Here is an 18,830-nt window from a genome sequence, read left to right on the forward strand (position 1 = left end):
CTTTGCATTCATTGATAGCATCTTTAGGTTGAGGTAATTGAGTCTTTTTTCCCTGACTGAATGAATAATGACTTCATCTGACCCTCAGCGAGCCTGAGACTTAGGCCGCCTTTGTCACAGCTAAAGGAGCTGGGCTTTGAAACATGCTCTACTTCCCTGGCTTAATTTTTCTTCATTTTAATCCAAAACCCTATTTTTCTCAATAATTCAAGCATAAACTATGTAGTAGTTGAAGGAGCGGAAATTGCAAGATATTTGTCCTCGTTGTGCTGCTTTTTAAATGGAGCTGATAAATCAGGCAGGTCCTCAGCTGCCTGGTTCTCAAGGGAAGCACAGCCATGGCAGCCCTGCGGGAAGCCCCAGCCCAGAGCCTGCAGGTCCCTCCAGCCATTGGTCCCAGGGAGAAGGCAGGCCTGGTGGCTCTGTAGCTGCGCCTGGAGGTGCTGAGCAGGTGACCCAAGGAGCAGTGTGCTTTTCTGCTGGATGCTTGGAAACTGACGGGAGAAGGGCCTCGTCTCCTGTCACACGCAGATGCCGTAGATACTCCATATAGAACTGGCAGCTAGGTTTTCTTCCGCCTCCTGAATTAGGAGTCTGTATATTAAGTGAACAGATGAGACCACATTTCACAGGCCTTGGCCTTTATTCCTGCTTCTGGAGGGGGAGGGGCCTGCAGCAGGATGGGGCCTTGCAGGGGCGGGGCCTGCATACTCCAAACCCACCTTGCAGAGATTCCAGCTGCTTCCAGACCTCCCTGCAGACCATGCAGTGGTAGTAGAACCTATACTGTGGACAAACGGCTTTCATATCTGGGTCCCAGTTGTCATTTTCATTGTTTCTACCCTTTTTTTAAGGCCATGGAGTGCTAACCAACAGCACTGCTGGCTGTGAGCGATAAGAAGTGAATCTATAAGCTTGGATAGAGAAGAAAGCTTTCTATTTTGTAATTCTCTTTTATAGTATTTATTACAGGTGTTCATCTTATTTTTCCTACTAGATTGGCTGTTTCTTGTGGGTAAAATCTCACAGTTTACTCATTTTTCATGACCTTAGAGTTTAGCAAAAAAATATAGTAGACATTTCCATTTATTTTTGTAATGAATTTTCTTCACAGCTACACTTAATGGATTTTCTGAAAAAGTTTTGTGTTTCCTCTCTAACTACAGGTTTAATGTTCTCATGAGAGTTTGTGGCAAATATTAATTCAAAACAGATATAAACTAAATATATAAAATGTAAGAAAGGCTAGCTTTTTATTGGTCAAAGTTGTGGATTTCAAAAAGTACTACAAAATAAAACAAGTTAACAATTAGCCCATTGAAAATTACAGTATTTAATTTATTTTATAAAAGTTTTGGCAATCTTTTTTTTTTTAATTATTCTCTTTCAAAATTTGTACCAGATTCAAGAGAAACTCAGTTGGCAGATAGATGATAGCCTGGTACGAATTCAGTTTCTGTTCGAGTCATACACGGCATGAGTGAGCACAGGGCCATGCCAGAAGCCCCCATGCTGGGCTTCTCCAGGTAGTACATAGGTAGCACCAGTTTAGAGACAAGGAAAATGGGGCTTAAAGAGTGTAAGCACATTCCCCAAGATCACACAATTAGTAAGCAGAGATTCAAATCCAAGTTTTTAATAATAATGACAATTAGAGAATACTAGTAATAACATGTATGTAGGCTTACCCTCTAACCAGGAGCTGTTCATGGTCTCGTGTAAACCTGAGTCCTGATAGGAAGACACTGTGATAACCCCATTTTACAGCCTGCCCAAGATTATCCAGCCAGGTGGCAGAGCCAGCATTGGAATCAGCCTCCACTAGGCGTCCTAAGGAATCCCTTCTCCCTCTGCCTGGTTCTCAAGCCTTTCTCAAACGCCCAATACTATAGGCCAATGCAAAGGAAAATTTACGGATATCAGAACTGTCATGTATTCAGATGTGTAATGTTAAGAGCATTATGTTTATGTCTTAATTCCATGTTTTTCTTTCAGGTTGGTTTGTTGGACCTTGAACTCAATCAGCTGACCAAAGCGCTGTTTTTGGCGTTGGTTGCTCTCTCGGTTGTTATGGTAACCTTACAAGGCTTTGTAGGCCCATGGTACCGCAATCTTTTTCGGTTCCTCCTCCTCTTTTCCTACATCATTCCCATCAGGTAGGTTGAAGAATTAAGGTAAAACAAATGTCTAGTTTCATTGAATATGAGTTTATTAACATCTGTTTCTCATTGTGAAAGAAAGAAATTGTTCACACAAAGCTCAGTAACTCTGGTGAATCCTGAGGAATCCTGTAGGAAGTCATACTAGGAGGGGGCAAAGTCAGTTTTGTAGGAATAGTCTAGAAATCTGATGCTTTATCCTATATAAATGTATTGATAATATAATCTTCAACAATTGGGTGATATAAACATAAAACATAAATCTGAATCCAACAAAATAGTATTTGCTTATTGCTGGTAGACTTTTTATTTCCAGTGCTCTTCGGTCCAGTGCAATCATTGACATTTTAAAGTTATCTATATTTCACAGACCATTTAATATACCTGTCAAGTTAGATAAAATACTGAGTAAGGCAGTCTTCTAATATGAACAATTTTTCAAAATGATAACCCATCTAACTCGAGATTGGGATATAAATAGTTAATATTAGATGTCTTTAATTTAAAGACTAATATTTATAACAAATGTAGATGTCCATTTAAAAATATTTCCACAAAGAATATTTTTAATAGATACCCTAAATATATATGATTGAAATTTTAATATGAATGGGCAATTAAGCCCTAATAAATCATGCATAAAGTATGAACCCAGAATAGCTGTCTTCTGTATCAAAGAGTGAACTAAAACGTTACCAGTATTAGGCACAACATACAAGCATTTGGAGAGAAAGGCATATCTTTATTTACAGACTGGTATCTCTAAAAGTTTATCTATAGGAATGTCTCTTTCATTGACTTATATCATAGCAGTGGAGCTGTAGTTTGTCCCTGGGGCTCTGTACACAGAGCTGTTACCCCCCCCACACACACACATTCACACTCTCTTCTAACTACCAGCATCTCCTGTACTCATTTCTGGAACAAACTGCTTTTCTTGGGAATTCCAGGTGTTTTTTATTCTTTCATTAATCTTGTTTCTCTTCATTGCTGCTGCTTGTATCTGTTTTGCAATGTTATGTGATGTGACGTCTGAAGCAGAAGGCCCAGGGAGAACTCTGTCCTGCTCTTATCTGGGCCTCTCCCTTCACTGGTAGAAGCCATTGGAAGAAATGTTTTATTTCTGTGTGATGTCTCCAATTTTTTCCTTCAGCAAAATAATAAAGAGACTTGGCACTTTCTCCTTTATCAAATTAACAGGAAAAAAAGATGATTTGAGTTTTGATAATTAATACATAAGCATTTTAAAACTAAAACTAATTTTTACTGTTTTTTATATTTTGAGTATATATATTTATAGTACAAAATTAGACAATACCTAATACTAGGAGAAGGAAATAAGTACTGTCTCACTTGATAAATTCTATAAAGGCTTTCAGATGTGTATATACATAGAGTCTTATAGTTATGAGGGTGCAGGTTACACACATAGATGCACCAGCACTCACACACACACACCCTTCCTTTAGTCTCTGCATCCTCTTTGGAAGTCTGCTAATGAAATGGGGACGGTACCAGGCTTCTGTAAGTCTGTCTTGTTCTAGTGTTTCAGTGCACAGTTTAATATTTAACACTAGAGGCCCGGTGCACAAAAATTTGTGCACTCGGGGGAAGGGGGGGTCCCTCAGACCGGCCTGTGCCCTCTTGCAGTCTGGGACCCCCTCGGGAGATAACGACCTGCTGGCTTAGGCCTGCTCCCGGGTGGCAGAGGGCAGGCCCAATCCCTAGGTGCAGCCCCTGGTCGGGCTCAGAGCAGGGCCGATTGTGGAGTTGGGGCGCCTTCCCCTGTCATGCACAGAGCAGGGCCCATCAGGGGGTTGAGGAGCTCCCCCCTGTCACTCACAGAGTAGGGCCGATAGGGGAGTTGGGGCACCGCCCCCTGTCACACTCAGGGCAGGGCAGATCAGGGGGTTGGGGCGCCGCCACTGTCACACTCAGGGCAGGGCCAATGGGGAGGTTATGGCTCTACCCCATCACACACAGAGCAGGGCCCGTGGGGTGGGGGGGGAGTTGGGGCGCCGCCCTCTAACACCCACAGAGCAGGGCCAATCAGGTGGTTGGGGCTCCGCCACTCTCATACTCAGGGCAGGGCCAATGGGGAGGTTATGGCTCTACCCCATCACACACAGAGCAGGGCCCGTGGGGGGCGGGGGGGTTGAGGCCCCGCCCCCTCTCACACACAGAGCTGCAGGGGGATCAGGGGGTTTGGGCGCTGCCCCCTGTCACACTGATCCCGGTGCCGGGAGGCCTCGTGGCTCCGCTGATCCCGGTGCTGGGAGGCATATTACCCTTTTACTATATAGAATAGAGGCCTGGTGCATGGGTGGGGCTGGCTGGTTTGCCCTGAAGGGTGTCCTGGATCAGGGTGGGGGTCCTCACTGGGGTGCCTGGCCAGCCTGGGTGAGGGGATGATGGCTGTTTGCAGCTGGCCACACACCCTTCAGGGTGGGGGTCCCCACTGGGGTGCCTGGCCAGTCTGGGTGAGGGGCTGAGGGCTGTTTTCAGGCTGGGACTGAAGCTCCCAACCGCTCCTTTTTTTCTTTTTTTCTTTTTTTATTCTGGGCCAGCTTTAGCTCTGAGGCCTCGGCTGCTGAAAACAGGTTTCTGGCCTTTGTTTACCGTCTGTATTTGATACAATGTTGAGGTCCGGCTGGCTGAAGCTCCGCTGAGTAAAGCAGGTTTCTGGGGTTTTTTTAGCTTCTTTATTCGCAACATAGTTGCTTAGAGTTGCAGCTGAGAGGCCGGCAAGTCAGGCGGGGAACGTTGGAGTTCTCCATCACTGAAGCAAGCCTCCCTGTTCGCATCAGCTGCCTGGCTGCTGGCCACCATCTTGGCTGCCAGTTAATTTGCATATCTCGGCCCTACTCTGTGAGTGACGGGGATTAGCCAATGGGAAGGGTAGCGGTCATACGCCAATTACCATGTTTCTCTTTTATTAGTGTAGATGTTCAGTAGAGCTTGGAGAGACTTACTAGACAGAATTATAGTTGCACCTCTGTTTGGCTCTGAAACATCTTTCAGGTACTTTACCCTGACACTTCTGTCCTTCAGTCTGAGGGTGCAGCTGGACAGACTCGACAGAAGGGATTAAAGCCAGGAAGTGTGGACAGTGTAGCCCACTCCTTTAGGGAATGGAAGTTTACATTTGATTCAACCAAGGAGATTTTCCTTTACAAAATTTCCATTAACTATGACTGATAATACATTTTAGTATATGCTAAACACTAGTATGCGTTCAGTTTAATAAAGGATCAAGTTTTGATTTTTTTTGTTTTGCAAAGTGCACATTCTGGAAAGTGTTTTTTTGTGTGTGTGTTTTTTCTCTACTGACCTAACACTCCTAAAAGGTTTTTCCAATTTAAGAAAGTGAGGCTGCTTTATACTAGAAGACATTCTTTGGAGAATAAAATATGTTTAAATCACCTGATATAATTTACTTTGTCTTTCAATAGAAACATTACAAGATTTGACTCTTACTTTCATAATTAAAATGCATATACATTCCCTGGATTGTGTATCACTTACAACCAACAGCAGACTAGCCATCCCAGTTCTTTTTTTTTTTAATTAAATCTTTATTGTTCAGATTATTACATTAGTTACTCTTTTTTCCCACCATAACTCCCCTCCACCCAGTTCCCTCCCACCCCACCCTCCGCCCTCACTCCTCACCCACTGTCCTCATCCATAGGTGCACGATTATTGTCCAGTCTCTTCCCTCACCCCCACACCCTCTTCCCCCCCCCCCAAGAATAGTCAGTCAATTCCCTTTCTATGTCCCTGATTCTATTACAATCACCAGTTCATACTGTTCATCAGATTATTTATTCACTTGATTTTTAGATTCACTTGTTGATAGATGTGTATTTGTTGTTCATAGTTTGTATCTTTACCTTTTTCTTCTTCTTCCTTTTCTTAAAGGATACCTTCAGCATTTCATTTAATACTGGTTTGGTGGTGATAAACTCCTTTAGCTTTTATCTGTGAAGCTCTTTATCTGGCCTTCAATTCTGAATGATAGCTTTGCTGGATAAAGTAGTCTTGGTTGTAGGTTCTTGGTATTCATCACTTTGAATATTTCTTGTCACTCCCTTCTGGCCTGCAAAGTTTCTGTTGAGAAATCAGCTGACAGTCGTATGGGTACTCCCTTGTAGGTAACCGATTTTCTTTCTCTTGCTGCTTTTAGGATTCTCTCTTTGTGTTTTGCTCTTGGCATTTTAATTATGATGTGTCTTGGTGTGGTCCTCTTTGGATTCCTTTTGTTTGGGGTTCTCTGCGCTTCCTGGACTTGGAAGTCTATTTCTTTCACCAGGTAGGGGAAGTTTTCTGTCATTATTTCTTCAAATAGGATTTCAATATCTTGCTCTCTCTCTTCTTCCGGCACCCCTATAATTCGGATGTTGGTATGCTTGAAGTTGTCCCAGAGGCTCCTTACACTATCTTCATATTTTTGGATTCTTTTTTCTTTTTGTTTTTCTGGTTGGGTGTTTTTTGCTTCTTCATATTTCAAATCTTTGACTTGATTCTTGCGATCCTCTCATCTGCTGTTGGGAGTCTGTATAATATTCTTTATTTCAGTCAGTGTATGCTTAATTTCTAGTTGGTTCTTTATCACAACATCGAGGGTTTCACCAGTCTTCTTGAGGATCTCACTGCATTTATCGGCGGTCTCACCAGTCTTTTCGAGGGCCTTATTAAATTTATCGGCGGCTTCTAGACAGTTCTTTAAAGACCTTAAAAGTGTGGTTTTGAACTCTATATCCAGCAGCAGTTTGTTTCCCTCCAATTCTGTCGTTTGTGTCCTGTTTCTTTGTCTCGGCATTTTTTATGCTTCGCTGTGTTGATAGAGTGCCTTACTGTGCTAAGTGTCCCAATTACGTGAGGTAGACACTCTTGGTGCACCCCCTTGTGGGCTTTGTGCACAGTCTTGTTGTAATTAAGCCTTGATTGATGTAGTTATCACTGTGAGGAATTGACCCCCAGGCCAATTGGCTGTGAGAATCAGCTGTGTCTGCAGTGGGAGAACTTCTGTGCTGGAGACACCCCTCTGGGGCTAGACTTGCTTTGATGGGGCTTTGGTGTTCACTGAGTCTGCCCCCTGAGTGTGTCTTTTATGGTTCCACGGAGCTGCAAACTGGATGGTCCCACTCTGACCTCTGGGCTTCCTGGCTCCTGGATCTCTAGGGAGGTGCTAATCTAGCCTTTGCCTGAGGCTATCCAGCAAAAGTCTCCCTGCAGGGCTTGGGTGGGGCGGGTCCCACAGGATCAACAGGGTGGGGTTAGCAATTATGGCTGCTCTCAGTCTTGCCCTCAGAGGCTCTGCTTCTCAGTGTCCCAGTAATCGCTGCAAGTCCCACGGAGAGAAAGCTGCCCTAGGGTTCTGAGCGATGTCAGACAGTCCCGATTCTCCTGTATGAGTCTGGGTCCCTAGAGACTCGCCCGGAACTGGAGCTCAGAGCCTGAGACTCCCTCCCAATTGAAAAGGACAACCACGCCCTCAGCCGCCAGCCCGCTCTGCATGCACTTCACACCTTAGTATTTTACTTCAGCACTGTGCCTCCTCTGAGTCTCGGTATGCTTTTCTCTTTCCTCCTCGTTGTAGAACTTCCACTCAGCCAGCCTTCCTGTGGTTCTGGATGATGTCCGTTCCATCTTTTAGTTGTATTTTTGAAGTGGTTGTTCGAGGCAGCAAACTCCGGTGTTTACCTATGCCGCCATCTTGGTTTCTCCCCCATCCCAGTTCTTTACAGGACATTTAGTTCCATTGGGTCAGGAACATGCAGTTCCTCATCTCATTAGTTATCACCCCTTTGTCTGCAAGCGGTGAAGTGCATTAACGTCCTAGTTGAGAGCACTGTCTCATGGGGCAGAGCGCTTCCCTCTCACATGCAGCCCCTGGGCAATGGGCACAGTGGGGACTGTCCATGCGGCATCTCTGTCTGATGGTATCAGCGCCTCAGGAGGCAGTGTTCTCTTCTCTTTAACACAAGTTGGTCATGTCAGCAAGATGCCCACATACTCATTCTGCCAACCAGCCTGCCGCCTAAAGGACTACCTACCACATGCTCTACTCAGAGCTGTGCTCATTCACACACTGAGTGGATTATCAAAAATGTCAGATGACACACGTACAAAACTTGCTTCAGAATGTAACTTCCCTGAAGTTTTTTTTGTTTTGTTTTGTTTTTCCTGAAGAGGTTTTATTACACAGATAAGGGGTGGGGTTCAGTCCTTCTTGGCTGCTGCCTTCCTCATGGCTACAAGGACATTGCTCAGCTCCTCTCTCTTTCTCTTGGTTCGGATGTGTGTCTCCACCCTTTTATTGATGAATTTCAGGGCCCTCTTGTCCTTAGAGACCTTGAGCAGCTCCATGGCTCCCCATACATAGGGGGCAAAGCCAGACACCTCTCGGATCGTGTCCTGCACAAACTTGGTGTGCTTAGTGAGGCGCCCGCGGCGGCGGCTGTGCCTCAGCTTGCTCATGTTCTTGGTCACCTTGTGGCCCTTCTTAAGGCCCATGGCCATTGGGTAGCGCAGAGCTGTGGCTGCTTCTCCTCAATAGCTGCCCTCCCTGAAGTTTTATTGCAAGAAAATTCTTAGGAGCTTATTATCAGCTTACAGGTACCCTTTCTGTGGCATTTTAAAATGTGTATTAACTTACCCAACATCTTTAGTTAGACCTCATTTTCCAGGTTGAATGCTTTCAGAAAAGAGTATTTTCAACCTTACGTAGACCTAGGGATAATATTTAGGTACTGATGGTCCAGGAAATATGTGGCCTGTACAGATTGCTAAAGACGCTGATATTAGATTTGTTTTTTGAAAAGTGTGCCCAGGAGAAGAGATTGAGGATGTGCTTGACAGCCTTTGCCGAAGAGATTAGGCATGTGACTTGTCTCAGCAGAGGCCAGGACTGGATGGTATAATCCAGGAGAAATCTGTGGAGGACCAAGAGGTACCTGATAATGTGGACCCCGGGTACACACAGGAGACTCAGAAAGGTTTTGAGATTGTCCTAAGGGCAAAAACATTGCCAGCTTGGACTGAAAGGAACAGGGACAAGACAAGATGTGAGAAGCCTGTCAGACTCCCCAAAGCTGTAGGCTCAAAATGAGCTGCTAGAGCTACCTGGCTGCAAATGTGTGCTGACTGCAGGAAAAAGGAAGAACGACTGAGGCCAGTGCCTCATGGCTGTGGTCACTATGTAGTTATTTGTATGCTCTGCATGTTCTCCTTCAGTTGTGTTTCTCTGAAACTCTTCCTTGATCTATGACTTGAAGTTTTACTCGCCCAGTGGTGAAATTACAAAAAGAAGTCATCCATTTCACAGTCACATGTATGAATGTCTCTGTGGGTAGTCGTCACTCTGTATTGTTTATGGAATCCTCTAGTCCAGGTGTGAGCCTCCTCCTGCATTAACTCCTAAACGCTGACCGGTCTTGTCTCTGATCCCTTAAAGGTGTTTTTATAATGGTATGAAGTAGATTTTCACATTATTTTTTCCATACCAATTGTCTTAGTACCCTTTACAGAAAAGACTCTTGTTCCCTCTGTCATGTACCAGTTATTCATTTATGCGCAGGTCTATGTGGGTCCCTACCCTCTTCCTTTGGCCTGCTTGTAGATTCTTAATCAAATAACCGACTACCTTATTTACACACTGTGATAATAAGTTACTAATTGATAAGACAGCCCTTCCTTCTTGTGTTCTTTAAGAGTTTCTTTGCTCTCCCTGGCCATTTGCATTAATATTAAATCTGCCAAATCATGCATTGGCATATTTCTTAATATAAAATGTTGTTAGAACTATTCTTAGATGCTTGATATTTTTAAAATGCTATTATAATACTATTTTTTAAACTATTTTGTATGTATTGGTTGCTGGTTATAGATGAATAAAATTGATTTTTATAAAATGATTAAGTCCATCAATTTTTGTAAACTATCGATTAATTATTAATCTGAGTCTATTGGATTTTCTGTATAGATAATCACATCATCAGTAAATAATGCCAGCTTTGTTTCTTTTGATTCCTTGCACCATTTATTTCTTTTCCTTGTCATTATAGCAGAGATTTCCAGTATAACATTAAGTAGAAATAATGATTATGGACATTCTTCCTTTGTTTCCATTGCAGGAGGTAGAACTTTTTACATTTCACCATTAAACATGCTATATGTTTTCATAGAAACCCTTTTATATGTTAAGGAAATCTTTTCTTATTTTGCTTAAAGTTGTTTTTAAATCATGAGTATAATTTTAAGACTATTTTCATCTTTAAATTTTTATTTGTTATTAATATGATAAACTTATTGATTTTCTAATAACATACCTACTTGTATTTGGGGGGAGAAAATGCAGCTTGATCATGGTACAATACTCTGTCTTGTATTATTAGATCCTACCTACTTGTGCCTTTTGTGAAATTCTTGCATTGTTACACGAGTGAGGTTAACTTATAACTTTCCTTCTCATGACATTCCTTTGTGTTTAGTGTCAAGATTTTGCCAGTCTCCTAAAATACACTGATGAGTGTTCTCTTACTTTCACTTCTCTAACGTATTTTATTTAGAATTATAAGTATTTATTTGGATATTTACACATTGGGAGGCCATGTGAGCCTGAACTTTTTGATGTGGAGAGATGTTTGACAGAGTTAATTTCTTTAATAGTTTAAATACTAGAGGCCCGGTGCACAAAAATTTGTGCACTCGGGGGCATCCCTCAGCCCAGCCTGCCCTCTCTAACAGACTGGGAGCCCTCACAGGATGTCCTCCTGATGTCCCTGTGGGGAGCGGGCCTAAGCAGCAGTCTGGCCTCCCTCTGTGGAAGGCAACTGGCCAATCAGGTGTATAGATACTTTCTGAAGGCAACACAGACTCCTTCCTTATTTCTTTCCTCTGTGGTTGGAGAATAGGGGACTAAAAGGTAGAGACAGAACTGTGGCCGGGCCTGGGGCTCTTGTAGGCAGCAGAAGGAAGGAGAGGGCTGGGGAAAGTCTAGACATGGTTTTCTTGAATTGTCCTCCCTTCCTCCGGGCCCCTCACTCTGTTCTTTCCTTGTCGTGGACGCTTGGGCCTCGGACTGACAGGAGCCCAGCGACAATGGAGTTCAGCCCCCTCACTTCTCAGCTGAACATACAACCGCCTCACATTCCAAGTGGAGCTGTTTTCAAGTGGCTAAAGTGCTGGCAATTCATGCCTCCTGGCCTTTCCCCTCTCGGGTTTCTTCCTTGGGTCAGTTGCAAACTTCACCGAGACACCGAAGCAACTCTGCCCTGGTAGTTCTGCACCAGCCCCTGCCCGGGCCTGGCCGGGCACTCTTCCTTGAGGTCTCTGGGTCCACAGTCTGAGCTCAGGGAGGTCACCCGGAGCCCGTTACCCCGGACAGGTGGGGCAGGGGGGCTAGCTTGATGAGCCGGAGGAATATGGCAGAGTAAGAGTTGGTATGAACCAGCGCCTGCTTAGCCAGACTTCCTAAGCTCCCCATCGGGCCCAGGCTGCGCCCCTTCCCCACACCAGGAGGATCCCAGTTGAGGTCCCCTCCCTGCACCCAGCGCTCTCCTCCCTGTTCTACCACTGGGGGAAGGGAGCAGCTCACCTGCTCTGGACCCTGCCAACCTGGCAGGCTGAAGCACAGGCGGTGCAGCCTAGGGTGCTGGTGGCTGTAAGCCTTCTCCCCCTTCCTGAAGCGTGGGGCAGGGTTGCAGCAGCTCACAGCTGCCCCTGGGCACCATGCATGGAGACACTGCTCTCCACTGAGCCACCGTCCACCCAGGACCTGTGGGGGTTGGGGTGGCCTCGGGCTCCCACTGGCCCCACTGAAGCCAGACTCGGCTTGACCGGCCACCCCCGCTGCCCGAGGGCTGCGCATGCCCCATGGGCCTCATCGCCCTCATGAATCGCCGTGGTCCAGCCGTCCCATCCCAGGAAGTGGCCATCCGGATCGCCATGGCTCACTCCCCGGTGCAGTTGGGCCTGCCCAGCAAGCATGTAGGCAGGAGCTGGGCCTCTGAGGGGAAGGAGGAGGGATGTGCAGGCCAGGGCAGAAGTGGGGAACTTGGCGGTGTAAACACAGCCCCCCCCTCGTTGTGCCAGCCCCTGTGCTCTCGGGCCTGGGGTGTGGGTGACGGACCTGGAGCTGCGGCCTGAAGGCAGCCCTCGTTGGCTTGGAATCACAGTGGTCGAACAGGGAGGGATGTGGGGTGTCAAATTCTGTCTCTCTCTCTCTCTCTCTCTCTCTCTCTCTCTCTCTCTCTCTCTCTCAGAGAGGGCCCAGTGTTTCCAGCGTGCGGGCGGGGCTCAGGCGAAGACAAGTGATGCCGATCGCCTTGCCTGAGCATCTGCCCGCCCCCGGGTCGCACATGGGAGTGGGCCCCGTGTCCCTGGCAGGCGGGCAGGGCTCAGGCGAAGCGATCAGCGATCACTTCGCCTGAGCCCCCACCCCCAGGTTGCACACAGGGGCCTGGATGGCGGCTCACGCTGTCCTGCCCTGCCTGCACTATGCAAATTAGCTGCCATCTTTGTTGGCAGTTAATTTGCATATCGCTCTGATCAGCCAATGGCAGGCAGAGCGAAGGTATGGTCAATTACCATGTTTGTCTATTATTAGTGTAGATATTTTTTATTTTTTTAAAAAAATTAAATCTTTATTGTTCAGATTATTACAGTCGTTCCTCTTTTTTCCCCCCATAGCTCCCCTCCACCCAGTTCCCATCCCACCCTCTGCCCTTACCCCCCCTCCCCCACTGTCCTCATCCATAGGTGTACGATTTTTGTCCAGTCTCTTCCCGCACCCCCCGAGAACAGTCAGTCTACTCCCTTTCTATGCCCCCGATTCTATTATATTCACCAGTTTATTCTGTACATCAGATTATTTATTCACTTGACTTTTAGATTCACTTGTTGATGTGTATTTGTTGTTCATAGTTTGTATCTTTACCTTTTTCTTCTTCTTCCTCTTTTTTTTTTTTTTAATATATTTTATTGATTTTTTACAGAGAGGAAGGGAGAGAGATAGTTAGAAACATCGATGAGAGAGAAACATCGATCAGCTGCCTCCTGCACATCTCCTACTGGGGATATGCCCGCAACCCAGGTACATGCCCTTGACCGGAATCGAACCTGGGACCTTTCAGTCCACAGGCCGACGCTCTATCCACTGAGCCAAACCGGTTTCGGCATTCTTCCTCTTCTTAAAGGATACCTTTCAGCATTTCATATAATACTTGTTTGGTGTTGATGAACTCCTTTAGCTTTTTCTTATCTGTGAAGCTCTTTATCTGACCTTCAATTCTGAATGATAGCTTTGCTGGGTAAAGTAATCTTGGTTGTAGGTTCTTGGTATTCATCACTTTGAATATTTCTTGCCACTCCCTTCTGGCCTGTATAGTTTCTGTTGAGAAATCAGCTGACAGTCATATGGGTACTCCCTTGTAGGTAACCGATTTTCTTTCTCTTGCTGCTTTTAGGATTCTCTCTTTGTGTTTTGCTCTTGGCATTTTAATTATGATGTGTCTTGGTGTGGTCCTCTTTGGATTCCTTTTGTTTGGGGTTCTCTGCGCTTCCTGGACTTGGAAGTCTATTTCTTTCACCAGGTAGGGGAAGTTTTCTGTCATTATTTCTTCAAATAGGATTTCAATATCTTGCTCACTCTCTTCTTCCGGCACCCCTATAATTCGGATGTTGGTACACTTGAAGTTGTCCCAGAGGCTCCTTACACTATCTTCATATTTTTGGATTCTTTTTTCTTTTTGTTTTTCTGGTTGGGTGTTTTTTGCTTCTTCATATTTCAAATCTTTGACTTGATTCTTGCGATCCTCTAGTCTGCTATTGGAACTCTGTATAATATTCTTTATTTCAGTCAGTGTATGCTTAATTTCTAGTTGGTCCTTTTTCATAACCTCGACGGTCTCATTAGATTTCTTGAGTGTCTCACTAAATTTATTGGCAGTTTCTAGAAAATTCTTGAAAAACTTTATAAGTGTGGTTTTGAACTCTATATCCAGTAGTTTGCTTTCCTCCATTTCTGTCATTTGTGTCCTGTTTCTTTGTCTCTGCATTTTTTATGCTTCCCTGTGTTGATAGAGTGGCTTTCTGTGCTAGGTATCTTATAGGGCCCAGTGGCTCAGCCTCCCCAATTACCTGAGGTGGACACTCTTGGTGCACCCCTTTGTGAGCTTTGTGCACAGTCTTGTTATAGTTAAGCCTTGATTGTTGTAGGTATCACTGGGAGGATTTGACCTCCAGGCCAATTGGCTGTAAGAATCAGCTGTATCTACAGTGGGAGAACTTCTGTGCTGGAGACACCCTTCTGGGGCAAGACTTGCTTCAGTGGGGCTTTGGTGCTCACTGAGTCTGCCACCTGAATGTGTCCCTTACGGATCTGAGGAGCTATAATCTGGATGGTCCCACTCTGACCACTGGGTATACTGGCTCTTGGATCTCTAAATTGGTGCTAATTTAGCCTCTGCCTGAGGCTACCCAGCAGGAGCGATGGAGAGATCTGCAGATTCCTCTTCTTTGTTCGGGGTTTGGAAGTGCCCAGATGAGGCCCAATTGTGAAGCAATGCAAGCTGCTGTTGGGCCTTGGGCCTTCTTTTGGAAGTTCTGGGTCTCTCTGACCCAGCTGCAGTTTGTTAGGTAATTTTCAGATTGCAAAGGGCCAGGCCTTTCATATGCAAAAGCCTCTGGGCACAGCTTGGGTGAGGTGGGGTGGGGGTCTCAGGATATCAACAGTGTGGAGCAAGCAGCTATGGCTGCTCCTCAGTCCTACCCTAAGAGGCCCCGAGTTTCAGTGTCCCGGTAATCACTGCAAGCTCCTCTGAGAGAAAGCCGCCCTCGATTTCCGCCCACTGCCAGACAGTCCAGTTTCTCCCCGTATGAGTCTGGGTCCCCAGAGACTCTCCTGGAACTGGAGTTCAGAGCAGTCGGGAGCTTGAGACTCCCTCCCGATTGAAAAAGACAACCATGTCCTCAGTTGCCAGCCCTGTCCACGTGCGCCACATCCTCAGTTGCCAGCCCTTTCCACGTGCACCTCCGTACCTCTGCACTTTACTTCCGCACCTCCTCTGAGTCTCAGTGTGCTTTTCTCTTTCCTTCTAGTTGTAGAATTTCCACTCAGCCAGCCTTTCTGTGATTCTGGATGATGTGCATTTTGTCTTTTAGCTGTATTTTTGAAGTGGTTGGGCGAGGCAGCAATTTCTGGTGTTTACCTATGCCGCCATCTTGGTTTCTCTGTAGATATTGTTTAAATAGTTGACTTTAAAGAGTTACAAAACTTAATTTCAAGTTTTTTTATTTCTTTTCGTGTCAGTTTTGCAAAGATGGCTTTCAAGAAACATGTCAACTGCACCTAAGTATTCTAATTTATTCACAAAAGCTTGCTCATAATATTTTCCTATAATCTCCCATAGAGAGAGGATTTTTTTCTTTCCTGATACTTAGTTATCTTTCCTTTTTTCTTTCAGTCTTCCAATAGGTTTGTCAGCTTCAGTAGTTGTAGAAAAACCTCCTCTATGCTATATGATATTTTTCTTTTTTATTAATAGTACCATACTTTATTTCTTTCCTCCTACCTTCTTTGGTTTTTATTATCCTTACTTCTTGTGATAGATGCTTAATTCACTAGTTTTCAGTGCTTTTTCTTTTTTGAATACATGCAGTAGAAGCTATGAATTTCTTTCTGTAGTAGTACTGCTTTGGCTGCATCCCACAAGTTTTCATATTTTGACAATGCTTTTTAATTTGCATCGTGATTTCTTCTTTGATCCATGGTTATTACAAAGTTATTTCTTCATTTACAAGTATATTTGAATTTTCTAACTGTCTTTATTTTAGCTTAGTTGTCACAGAACATACCTTCATTGTAAGGTTGCACCAAAAGTCACTAGTTCAGTTCCCCGTCAGGGCACATGCCTGGGTTGCAGGCTCAATCTCCACTAAGGGGTGTGCAGGAGGCAGCCAATCAATGTTTTTCTCTCATTGATGTTTCTGTCTCTCTCCTCTCCTTCTAAAACAAAAAGTTCAGAAAGAGCTTCCTACAGACATGGAAAAACTTCTGATGCCTGTATTTTTTTTTTAATTCTCACCCAAGGATATTTTTTCCATTGATTTTTTTTAGAGAGAGTGGAAGGGAGAGGGAGAGACAGAGAGTAACACCGATGTGAAAGAAACACATCAATTGGTTGCCAGGGCCGGGAGCTTGCAACCAAGGTACGTGCACTTGACCAGAATTGACAGTCCACAGTCTGACAATTTGTCCACTGAGCCAAACCAGCTAGGGCCGGATGACCTGTATTGAAGACCAAACACAAGAACATATCCCACTTAGTACCATGATGACCACGGCCAAAGCAAAACAATATTGAAAGAAAAGGCTGGACCTGACTTCTGTGTTGAATTTACTGCTAGTTGTGGGTGGTTTAAACTATTCAAGAATTGTTATTTATTCTGTAATGTGAGAGTGAGTTGTGACCCTGTAAGTGCTCATATGAAGTCAGCTGAAGAATTTTTGTAAACTCTAGATAAGGTGATTGTGGAGGAAAATTACTTGCCAGAGCAAATATTCAATATGGCTGAAACTTCACTATTGTGGAAATAAATGCCTGAAAGGACTTTCATCCCTAAGGGGACCAAGTCAGTGTTGGTTTCAAGGCTTTTAAGGATGAGATAACCATCTTGCTTGGTGGCAGTGTTGCAGGTTACAAATTGAAACCCTTTATAATGGGGATAGTGAGAACAGCAGGGCCTCCAAGCTCGTCAATAAGCACGCTGCCAGTGTCCTGCGGGAACAATGAGAAGTCACGGGAGATCCAGCTCCTCCTCCACGATGCCCTCCTGAGTTGCTGTGTCAGTGGAATAGAGAAGTACTGTTTGAAGAAGAACATAGCTTTCAAGATTTTGCCTATTGTTAATAACACTCATGGCATCCTCTTTTTATTGGTGGTGTTCTTCCCAATATCAAAGTGCTGTTTCTCCAAACATTACCTCTTTGATCAAATGGATCAGGGAGTTGTAACAGCTTTTAAAGCCTACTCCCTGAAGATGACTTTTGCTCAGGTTTTTGCTGTAACTGAGGAAGACACTGAGAAGTCATTGATGCAATTCTAGAAGGACCTCAACCTCTGTGACTACATCAGAAACCTTGCTTAGGATTCGGATAATGCCACCAAGGAGTATAGGTTCTTGTTATAAAACAAGACCCATTTCAAATATTCCCAGTGGGACACAGCCTGGCACCCTGCCTGCCCAAGGCATTTAAAACAGCCCATCTTTTTCTTTCCCATTGATGTCACAGATCACGCTGGAGGACAGCATGAGTAACTACTTCAGTGTCACCTACAGGCATGTCCTGGGGTGTAGAAAGGTTTGCTGACTTAAAAGACAGTAAATTCACTTATTTCAAAGTCTAAAATTCAATGTTACTTATTTCGTGTAAAATTAAAGATAATGTGTATAAATAAATAAATTTAGATGGAAATCATGAGCATGTTAGTATTCACACTAACCATGTGATGATTTTATTTGGCAGTTTGCGTGTGAACTTGGACATGGGTAAAGCAGCATATGGGTGGATGATGATGAGGGATGAGAATATTCCCGGCACAGTCGTCCGGACCAGCACCATCCCAGAGGAGCTGGGCCGCCTCGTGTACCTGCTGACGGATAAGACAGGTACCACTTGTGTGTGTGTGTGTGTGTGTGTGCGCACACGCGCGCACCTCAGGTTGCCTGGTGTGTATATGTCCACGTGGGTTTATGGTGTCTGTGCATTGAGTCACATTTAGAGTTTCTCAGACTCTGCTCTTGAAAACTGACACGCAACTAATTTTCATCTTCTCATATACACAGTATCATCAGAATTAGCAAAATATTACATTCTCAGAGATTGAAATGACATTTCTATATTTTTAATTTTTTACAGCCTTACAGATTTTTTGGTCTTATTTTTAACTGCTTTTATTACACCTCTCTAGTGGCTTTTTAAGAGCAAAAATTGCTTGTTTATTATAGAATGACACATGAGCTATAGAAGAAAATAACAATTTGATGTTTTAACAATGACCTTCTCCTTAAGAGCCTTACCACAATTTATCTCACCTTGGGGTTTCATGCCCAAAATAAATTATCTTTATTTTGTTTTGTTTCTTTTATTCATCAAAGAATTCTTGTCAATCCATAACATACTAGGAAAAAAACACACAATTTGAATGCAGCACTATAATAAAAACCAGATCTAAAGGTTCAATTCCTCCTTGATTTATTGGTTTATGATTTCCAAATAATTATTAGTGAACTATAAATAAAATAATATTTGTATAAATGGTAAAGAAAATGTCTCGAATAAAAGTCAGCATTTTAAATAAAATATTAGAAAAGTTCTCACTATAATCAGGAAGAAGAAAGAGAAATCTGCTAACAACACTGCTGTTTAATTATTATTATTCTAGCCATTGCAGCAAGACAAGAAGTAGAAATAAGGTAAACAACAAAAGGAAAAAACAAATGTTTGCAGATGTAACGATCAACCAAGAAAAGCACTGGTGGATACAAGCGATCAGTAGAGTGAGTGGCAGGTTCCAGATAAAAGCAGCACAGTAGCCCTTTGCGGGTAGAATAGACTAGAGAATAGCACCCTTCCTGCTAGCCTAAGTCCACGCAGAGCATGCA

General features: G+C 44.1%; 2 protein-coding genes across 12 annotated transcripts in view; one reads left to right on the plus strand and one right to left on the minus strand.

Moving 5' to 3' along the window:
* Window positions 1-18,830, plus strand: part of ATP9B (ATPase phospholipid transporting 9B (putative)) — a 146,483-nt gene that overhangs the window by 90,000 nt on the left and 37,653 nt on the right. For all 11 annotated transcript variants that reach the window (XM_059706409.1, XM_059706408.1, XM_059706412.1 and 8 more), the window contains 2 exons: window positions 1,996-2,156; window positions 17,692-17,834. In XM_059706409.1, the coding sequence (XP_059562392.1) occupies window positions 1,996-2,156; window positions 17,692-17,834 (304 nt within the window). The remainder of the gene's footprint in view (window positions 1-1,995; window positions 2,157-17,691; window positions 17,835-18,830) is intronic.
* LOC132239707 (large ribosomal subunit protein eL36-like) lies at window positions 8,372-8,720 on the minus strand. The gene has a single exon (XM_059706403.1). It carries the CDS (start codon window positions 8,682-8,684, stop codon window positions 8,385-8,387), a length of 300 nt encoding a protein of 99 aa, XP_059562386.1. The 5' UTR covers window positions 8,685-8,720; the 3' UTR covers window positions 8,372-8,384.

The sequence above is a fragment of the Myotis daubentonii genome, chromosome 8 (genome assembly GCF_963259705.1).
Source record: "Myotis daubentonii chromosome 8, mMyoDau2.1, whole genome shotgun sequence".
Lineage (NCBI taxonomy): Eukaryota > Metazoa > Chordata > Mammalia > Chiroptera > Vespertilionidae > Myotis > Myotis daubentonii.